Source organism: Silurus aristotelis (genome assembly GCF_946808225.1).
Source record: "Silurus aristotelis genome assembly, chromosome: 16".
Lineage (NCBI taxonomy): Eukaryota > Metazoa > Chordata > Actinopteri > Siluriformes > Siluridae > Silurus > Silurus aristotelis.
The window spans coordinates 16,468,557-16,478,668 of NC_139589.1; the positions used below are offsets into that span (position 1 = coordinate 16,468,557).

The 10,112-nt window shown below is 40.9% G+C and overlaps 1 protein-coding gene across 6 annotated transcripts in view; it reads left to right on the top strand.

Moving 5' to 3' along the window:
- Positions 1-10,112, top strand: part of slc4a4b (solute carrier family 4 member 4b) — a 48,333-nt gene that overhangs the window by 21,086 nt on the left and 17,135 nt on the right. For 4 of the 6 annotated variants that reach the window (XM_083565045.1, XM_083565046.1, XM_083565043.1 and 1 more), the window contains exons 5-9: positions 707-867; positions 1,235-1,414; positions 2,336-2,431; positions 4,633-4,709; positions 6,675-6,832. In XM_083565045.1, the coding sequence (XP_083421171.1) occupies positions 707-867; positions 1,235-1,414; positions 2,336-2,431; positions 4,633-4,709; positions 6,675-6,832 (672 nt within the window). The remainder of the gene's footprint in view (positions 1-706; positions 868-1,234; positions 1,415-2,335; positions 2,432-4,632; positions 4,710-6,674; positions 6,833-10,112) is intronic. The other 2 variants (XM_083565048.1, XM_083565047.1) reach the window with 1 other exon arrangement.

Here is a 10,112-nt window from a genome sequence, read left to right on the forward strand (position 1 = left end):
TTTATGTTTTTTCCTTGCTATCAAAATATTATTCTGAAATTCAGTAAAACGTTTTTAATTATGTATGCTCCCATGCAAACGAAGGTGAACCCAAAAAGGAAAATATTAAGCAATTATTAAGATAGAATTGTCTTAACAGCAAGTCATTGATTAGAAAATGGGCAAAAATGTTATTATTGTAACAACTCTAACCCAAAACTAATACACTCCTGAGGCCTCATGTGCTACCATTTGGTCATTTACTTTTCCTATAGTTAAAAACTATAAACTTGGGAAATTCACTTATGTAGTCCCAGCTTATCTGTTCATGGAATGGCATATCATTGATGAGCCTGTGCTCTGAATATCTTATGTACAACTTTTAAATCAGGGATTTGAAATCTTAGTCATTATTGTAATTTTAAATTGAACAAATTTTACTTTACTGCAAAGTACGGTATATGTAAAATTGCACACTGTGTCTTTGCATCTTACTAAAAGTTCATAGTTCATTTCAATTAAATTTTATATATACCATTTAACAATGGTAATTGTCCCAAAGCAGCTTTACACAAATATATACTGTAAATATTAACGTGCAAAATGCGCCCATGTCTATCAATTAATATAAAACATTTTTACTCGGTGAATAATGTATTTATAAGTACTGCTATTAAAAAAGGAAAACAAATTTAGAATGTATTAATGAATGTGTTTTTCCATGTAGATGGATCAAGTTTGAAGAGAAAGTGGAAGAAGGTGGAGAGAGGTGGAGTAAGCCTCATGTGGCCACGCTGTCTCTTCACTCACTGTTCGAGCTAAAGAAGTGTTTAGAAAAGGGCACTGTCATGCTTGATATGGAGGCTAACTCACTCCAGCAGATTGTCGGTAAAAAATTACTTATTTACTAAAATCAGAACAACACAAAAATACGTGAATGGATGTAATTCACAGAAGAGCATGATTCTGCTTTAAACACCAGATTAAAAAGAAAATGTGTTTGTAATTGTGAACCAGAAGTAAATTTTATACAGTACACTTATCTGCTGACACTTAATAGGATACAATTTCATATGAATTAATGTATTCAGCAAGTAAGCTAAATAAAAACAGGGTGAAATAGCTTTACATGTAGTAATATTGCTACATTACAAAAAATTAATTGTAGGTCAATATCTTAAATAGTGAAACTAGTTTTTTACTAAATCTCTCGGTTTCTCTGTCTGTCATCCTCTCACCTCGCTCGTTCTCTCAGACATGATCACAGACACTCAGATTGAGATGGGGCTGTTGAAGGCCGAGTTGAAGGAGAAGGTTACGTACACGCTGCTGCGTAAACACCGCCATCAGACAAAGAAGTCCAACCTGCGCTCGTTGGCTGACATTGGCCGAACTGTATCGAGTGCAAGTAGGCTGTTTTCAAACCAAGAGAATGGTAAAGCTGTCTTACTACTTTTTTTTAACTACAATTTCTGCCTTAGTAACTTTCTTTCCATATCCGGGTTTCAACACTATCGTGACCTTTGGCTTTACATTTCATTGCTAACACTACTATTTTAATACTATTTTTTTCAAATACTAGAATAGTCTGTTTTATCAGAATGTCAGATTATGTTTATTTATTTATTTTATTACATTTAAGGCCCAGCATTCTTGGCGTAGAAAATGCAAACTGATGATTGAAGTTTGTTATTTATTTGTTTGTTTGTTGATCTTATTTCTAATATAATATTGCATGAAAAGCCCTAGTTCTAATTAGCACCTCAATCACTGCAAATTTCATTTAATTAAATTTTTTCAACTGAGATACTAAATTGAAGTAGTGAAATACATCTTTGGTATGTTGTCTTACAGGTTAAGTTTACAGCTCATTTTATGTCCACAGAATTTGTAGCATAAATAATTGTGCAATTTGAGTTTCATTTATTATTATTACTAGAGTTAGTTGTGATGGGTATGTTTTTTATTAGAATTTAGCAGTGCAGGTATATTTCCATGTCCATTACCTGTGATAAACATGTGAATCAGTGATTTTATCAGTGTAGATGGACTATATTTAAATACTTTCTGTACAATGAACATGACTGACATTCTTGTAAGAACACTAACAAGACATGAGTTCAAGTTAAGAGTATTTTTTAAATATAATTTAGAGCATGTTCTGCATAAAGCTTTTCTGTACTTTGTTATCTAAACTGACATTTCTGTCTGTTCTCTTCTTTTTTTTCTCCCCTTCCGTTTACCTCCTGCCATTGTTTTCTTTCTTCTGTGTGTGTATGTGTGTGTGTGTGTGTGTGTGTGTGTGTGTGTGTGTGTGTGTGTGTGTGTGTGTGTGTGTGTGTGTGTTACATGACAGTACGTAGTTCTATTGACCACTCCGTGCCACGATTTAGCATCTCTGAAATTGAAGGACAAATACAGAGGCAGAGAAGCAACAGCACAGGTCTGCCCTGTAAGTCTAGAGCAAGAGATTAAATCTAAATGTAAAACTTCACACTCTTTTTAGGCTTACTACAAATCTAATCTAATCTAAGAGTAGATTACTCTTGTGTGAAGGATGAAAAAACCCACTAAAATGTGCTCTATTTTTGAAGACTGTATCCCATTATTCAGGTTCAGGATGGTAAACACTGGCTTTAAATCAGAAAGAACAGTTCCTAGTAAATGGAATATTATAACATTTTGTTGTGAGAATACTTATATAATCTCAAAACAATGTCAAATTTGTCCTCATCAAATTTATAAATGTGGTCCAGTAAAAAAATCCAATATGAACAGAGATGATGCTGTGTTTCACACAGTGCCAGAATGAATTGAGAGTAACAGAACAAAAGATATGTCTGTTCTATCACCTTTCAGGGAACAAGAAGTGTCCCTGACACTAATTCCACAAATTATATAAATGCTGCTAGTTTGCTACTGATATAGGTGGAGCAGACCAACAGAATTCTGTCATTTGGCAGTACAGTGGAATATTTCAACTTATTTATGACACCTCTCCTTTAAAGCACAGGCAAAACACTACACCAGTATTTTCCTGACTGTTTCATATATTTCACTTGTTTCAGTTTTTCTGTTATATATAAAAAGGTGACTTCATTAAACCAAATAATTTTATTCCTAACAAATAAACAAATCAGTTGTGGCTATTAAATTTGATTTAGAATGTTACCATGTAAGAGGTTTAATTAACAGAATCAGTTAAATAGGTGAGGTGTATATGTAAATGTGTTTAAACTTACTTATGTAAGTGATTACAAAGAACATGCATATAGTAGCAGACAACCTGTCGTAACATCAGTCAGTAATTTAAATCTGTCATGATCTTACACTTGCTTGACTTTGAAACTTTTCTCTGTCGTCATGACAGTGTTATTCTGAGAATTAAGGTGGTTTAGAGAAATAAAAAAAACAAAAAAAACACAAAGGCATTTATTAGTCACACATCTATTGTAATAGATACACATTCCTTTTATATTTGTGCATATTTTTCATTATGTTTGCAAGTCTACAACCACTAAAATGTAGATGTAAAATCTATAAGTGACAGCAGACACAAGACATCACAGACATAATTATATGGCTTTATACGCTGAGCCACAAGCACACACTGTGTCTGATTGGATATTATATCTTCATGCCTAATTATTTACACTTCTCAGTGTTCATTGAAACTGAACCTTCTTACTAACTAAACCCTTTTCACGATGTTTCCAGCTGCACTCAATACTACAGAATCACCAAGATCATAAGATTATATAACACCATCATCTTGTGGTTTATTTTTGCTTACACCATGAGATAACAGCCATACTCTTTACTGGCACAAGATTCATTACAACTAATCATCCTTATTAATTACACAACAAAAAAGCTAGACAGCCTGGGACGCACTTTTAATCCTGCCATTGCTGCCTATTATTAACGGCTAATAGCATGAGAGCATCAGCTGATTAGTGATTTGTACAAGACGTATGCAAAGTATAAATTTACACAAAGGTTTAATCTGTTCCTGAAAAACTGTGTCAAAGTACATTTAGAACATCATAGTTTAAATGTAGCCTAGCACATTTATGAAAACCTTTATTTGCATCCTTACTGACTCTAAAGAACTATGTGAACATACACACACAGTACAAAAGTAAATTTCAAATAACTCAATGGTAGAACATTTTCTGTAAGGGAAGGAAATTGTGAAATCTTGAGATTGGCACATAGATATTACTCTGATTCTTTTATTAGCATATTATACTATATAACAATTAAAAAAATATTTAAGCTGAAAGATTTAGACTTTATAGAAAATTATGAAGTTAATAAATAAATAAATAAATAAATAAATAAACCAAAATATTTTTTTCAAATATTTGGTACAGTACAACCTTAAGTTGTCAGATATCTGACCACTGACCATAACAGCTGACTACAAATATTAATTATTTGAACTCTTATACTCTATAATAGAGGATCAGAGGCCATAAAAAAAGGAAGCACTAAAGTTTAAAGACAATTTTTACATAGCAGAGCTTTAAATCAACAAAAAACAACTTGAACTTTCCCTTAAGGTACATAAGGTAAATTTGTTTGGTTTCATTCTCTTTAATATTTTAATTGTTTTGAGGTTAATCTCAGAGCTCTGTTTTATTCCTACAGGTAGTCCTAATACAGCTCCCAACAACCTGACCTCCAGCAGCCTTAATGACCTCTCTGACAAGGCTGAGAAGGACCAGGTAGGAGCCGGAGTGTGTCCATAAGAGAGATATGGTGTTCTTGCACATTTTCTATTTTAACCTCATTTAAACTAGGATTTAATAGCATAATTGCTCTGAGTTGCAATTGAATTAAGCTGATTTTATAAAAGCAGGTCTTTCAGTATGGATAAGAGAAACGTTTGTGGAATAAAAGTGAAGCTTGTGATATTTAAGACCTATTTAAACTTTCATCATGAATGCCAGTGAATGAAGTCAACAATTCTTATTTACACCTGTTTTCAAAGGTGTATCTTTTTTAATGTACAAGCACATATGCAAACATCCATACTTAATTTTTTTTAGCTTTACACAAACACACAGACACACATTCTCTATTTCTTAACTCGTGTACACTATAATGCCAAATGTGTGTGGACAACATGTGTGATGTTTAAACATCCCATTCTAGAATTATTTTAGATTTTATATCCACTTTACTGTTGTAACCATTTAAAATCTTTAGGTTTGTCAGAATGTAGCTGTGTGATTTTGCTAATTCAGACACGAGAATTTGTGAGGTCAGGTTTTAACATCAGTCTGAGGTACAGTCATTGTCTCAGTTTGTCTCAAAGGTTGAGTTAGGACTCTTTGCAGGCCACACAAGTTAGTTCTTCCATGTTGGCAAACCATTTTGTACACAGGGTCATTGTCCTGCCGGATAGGAAAATGGTAATGCTAAAGCATTAAAAAGACTATACTATACAATTCTGTCCCTCCAGCGTTGTGGAAAAACTCACCTATGGATGTCATGGTCAGGTTATCAAAAACATTAGGCCGTGTAGTGTACATAAAAAAGCTCCAAAGCATCTTATTTTCTATTACACACATGAAAATTGGCGCACATGCTTCCTCTCTCTTCCTGTTCTCTCACACACACTTAAATACAAACAGCTCTTTCTCCAATGCTGTCAGAACACCACACACACTAAATTACTTTTCAGTGAATATGGGCCTCTATCTTGGTTAAAAATTTCACACAGTCCCTTTCTTAGATTAATTTACTCTAGTCTGAAGGAATTTTCACTCTCAATCAGAGAAATTGGTTTTCCTGAACCTTCTCTGCTTGCATCAGAACCCTGATATTCGTTATGTAAACACCAAAGCTACTGTATAAATCCCACCTCTGAAATCGTTACTGTCAGAGAACCACCAGCCACGCCTCCCTCCTGCACTCAACACTCTCACTCAGCCTCTCCCTTCTACTAATCACCAACACCTGTTCCCCATTTACATTGCCCTTTAAGGGCCCCGTTTCCCCTCACTCACCGTCCGATCTACAGGTTACTCCATAGATCCTCACGGACTTACTTATGCTCGGTGTACTTCCTGGTTCCTGGCTCCACTTTACTAGAAGCATGCTGTTTTGTGTATGAAGGCAAATAAAGCTATTTCTACTTCACTCCTGGTTTCTGACATGTGGTCTTTTCATGACAGTTACACTGATAACCGCGATAACGTTTTATCTGAAGTTCAAGGTTAAACATTCACACGCAAGATCGAGAATGCTTTGTGTGTAATTCAGTGCATGAGCATTAGTAGTACGAAGCTGTAATATCCATCTTTTTTCATAATGTTTTTAAGTTTTAGTTTGACAGTTTGTTGCTATTGAATATTAAGGTGGACAATCATAATGTCCTCTTCTTAACCTCTAATTTGTTCTTCTTGTTAAAATGCTGCTTGAATCCATTCTTTAAATAATTTCTTTAAAAATAGAAATATCTTTAAATGTTCTGTTTACTAAACATTTATAAAGTTGTAATGCCAACTGTTTACAAAAATCTGTTGCCTTAACACTGTCCTTTTCAACTGTTTTTATTTAAATTCAGCTATATTATTTTAGAAGTAGCAAAAATAAATGAACAGACTCAGAAACAGCGTGTGTAAATATAAATACTAAAATCTACTATACTATAAATTTGGGCATTTTTTTCTTTCTTTGTGCAGTTGAATAATAAGTTTATGAAGAAAATCCCACGGGATGCAGAGGCATCTAACATTCTGGTGGGTGAAGTGGACTTTCTAGATTCTCCTTTCGTGGCCTTTGTGAGACTCCAGCAGGCTGTCATGCTTGCAGGGATCACTGAAGTCCCTGTGCCTACACGGTAAGCTAAACTCTATACTATGGCTAAGGTGGTATGAAAAATGACTGTTTATAAATTGTGGGATTATGACTACTGTGAGTTAACTGCCAGCCTATGTTAAGGAAAGTATAATAATAACATAAAGCCAAACTATATTAAAGATTTATATATCCCTTGATCTGGGGCTCCACGCAAGATCTCACCCTGTGGGGTCAAAATGATCACAAGAACCGTGAGCAAAAATCCCAGAAACATACGGGGGGGGGGCCTAGTGAATGACCTGCAGAAAGCTGGGACCAAAGTAACAAAGGCTACCATCAGTAACACACTATGCCGCCAGGGACTCAAATCCTGCTGTGCCAGACGTGTGAAGAGACCAGGACGACTAATCCAAGTAAAGGAAAGATTGAATGAGGCCATGTATCGTGAGATTTTGAGTAAAAACCTCCTTCCATCAGCAGGGGCATTGAAGATGAAACGTGGCTGGGTCTTTCAGCATGACAATGATCCCAAACACACCACCCGGGCAATGAAGGAGTGGCTTCGTAAGAAGTATTTCAAGGTCCTGGAGTGGCCTAACCAGTCTCCAGATCTCAACCCCATAGAAAATCTAGAGATAGTTGAAAATCCGTGTTGCCCAGCAACAGCCCCAAAACATCACTGCTCTAGAGGAGATCTGCATGGAGGAATGGGCCAAACTACCAGCAACAGTGTGTAAAAACCTTGTGGAGACTTTTGGAGACCTTGTGGAAAACGTTTGATCTCTGTCATTGCCGACAAAGGGTATATAACAAAGTATTGAGATTAACTTTTGTTATTGACCCGGGGTTGGGGCTCGTATGCGAGCGCCTGGTGGCCGGGCCTTCCCCCATGGGGTCCGGCCGGGGGGTTTAGCCCGAAGGAGCGACATGGGGCCGCCTTCCAGTGGGCTCACCACCTGCAGGAGGGACCGTAAGGGGCCGGTGCTGAGAGGATCGTGCAGCAGTCGAAGGCGGGGGCCTCGACAACCCGATCCCTGGACACGGAAGCTAGCTCTAGGGACGTGGAATGTCACCTCGCTGGCGGGGAAGGAGCCTGAGATTGTGCGTGAGGTTGAGAGGTTCCGACTAGAGATATTTGGGATCACCTCTACGCACGGCCTGGGCTCTGGAACCACACTCCTCGAGAGAGAATGGACTCTCCAACACTCTGGAGTTGCCCACGGTGAAAGGCGTCGGGCTGGTGTGGGTTCGCTTATAGCCCCCCTGCTCAGCCGCCATGTGTTGGAGTTTACCCCGGTGAATGAGAGGGTCGTTTCCCTGCGCCTATGGGTCGGGGATAGGTCTCTCACTGTCGTGTGTGCCTACGGGCCAAATGGCAGTATAGAGTACCCGGCCTTCTTGGGGTCTCTGGGAGGGGTGCTGGACAGTGCTCCGACTGGGGACTCCGTCGGTCTACTAGGAGACTTCAATGCTCACGTGGGCAGCGACAGTGACACCTGGAAGGGCGTGATTGGGAGGAACGGCCCCCTGATCTGAACCCGAGCGGTGTTCAGTTATTGGACTTCTGTGCTAGTTACAGTTTGTCCATAACGAACACCATGTTCAAGCATAAGGGTGTCCATCAGTGCACGTGGCACCAGGACAACCTAGGCCGTAGGTCGATGATCGACTTTGTGGTCGTTTCATCTGACCTGCGGCCGTATGTCTTGGACACTCGGTAAAGAGAGGGGCAGAGCTGTCAACTGATCACCACCTGGTGGTGAGTTGGATCCGATGGCGGGGGAGGAAGCTGGACAGACTCGGCAGACCCAAGCGTACTGTGAGGGTCTGCTGGGAACGTTTGGTCGAGTCTCCTGTCAGAGAGATCTTCAACTCCCGGAGATATTGAGTCCGAGTGGACCATGTTCTCCACCTCCATTGTCGAAGCGGCCGCTCGGAGCTGTGGCCGTAAGGTCTCTGGTGCCTGTCGAGGCGGCAACAGCGTGCCCTAGGTCTTCCCCGGGGTCTCCTCCCAGTGGGACGCGCCCGGAACACCTTCCCAGGAAGGCGTCCAGGAGGCATCCGGAACAGATGCCCGAGCCACCTCAGCTGACCCCTCTCGATGTGGAGGAGCAGCGGATCTACTCTGAGCTCCTCCCGAGTGACCGAGCTTCTCACCCTATCTCTAAGGGATCGCCCAGCCACCCTGCGGAGAAAGCTAATTTCGGCCGCCTGTATCCGGGATCTTGTCCTTTCGGTCATGACCCCGAGCTCATGACCATAGGTGAGAGTAGGAACGTAGATTGACCGGTAAATCGAGAGTTTCCCGGTGGTGGAAACCGGAAGTAAGGGATGCCGTCAAGCTGAAAAAGGAGTCCTATCGGGCCTGGTTGGCTTGTGGGACTCCTGAGGCAGCTGACGGGTACTGGCAGGCCAAGCAAACTGCAGCCCGGGTGGTTGTCGAGGCAAAAACTCGGGCCTGGGAGGAGTTCGGTGAGGCCATGGAGAAGGACTATCGGCTGGCCTCGAAGAGATTCTGGCAAACCGTCCGGCGCCTCAGGAGAGGGAAGCAGTGCCCTACCAATGCTGTTTACAGTAGAGGTGGGGAGCTGTTGACCTTAACTGGGGATGTCGTTGGACGGTGGAAGGAATACTTCGAGGATCTCCTCAATCCCGCCGTCACGTTTTCCATTAAGGAAGCAGAGGCTGAGGGCTCAGAGGCGGACTTGTCCATCACCCAAGCTGAAGTCACCGAGGTAGTAAAGAAACTCCTCGGTGGCAAGGCACCGGGGGTGGATGAGATCCGCCCTGAGTACCTCAAGTCTCTGGATGTTGTGGGGCTGTCTTGGCTGACACGCCTCTGCAGCATTGCGTGGCGGTCGGGGACAGTGCCTCTGGAATGGCAGACCGGGGTGGTGGTCCCTCTTTTTAAGAAGGGGGGCCGGAGGGTGTGTTCCAACTATAGGGGGATCACACTTCTCAGCCTACCTGGGAAAGTCTATGCCAGGGTACTGGAGAGAAGAATACGGCCGATAGTAGAACCTCGGATTCAGGAGGAACAGTGTGGTTTTCGTACAGGCCGTGGAACACTGGACCAGCTCTATACCCTCTACAGGGTGCTGGAGGGTTCATGGGAGTTTGCCCAACCAGTCCACATGTGTTTTGTGGATTTGGAAAAGGCATTCGACTGTGTCCCTCACGGCGGCCTGTGGAGGGTGCTCCGGGAGTATGGGGTCCGGGGCCCTTTACTAAGGGCTGTCCGGTCCCTGTACGACCGAAGCAGGAGCTTGGTTCGCATTGCCGGCAGTAAGTCAGACTTGCATGTTGGACTCCGGCAGGGC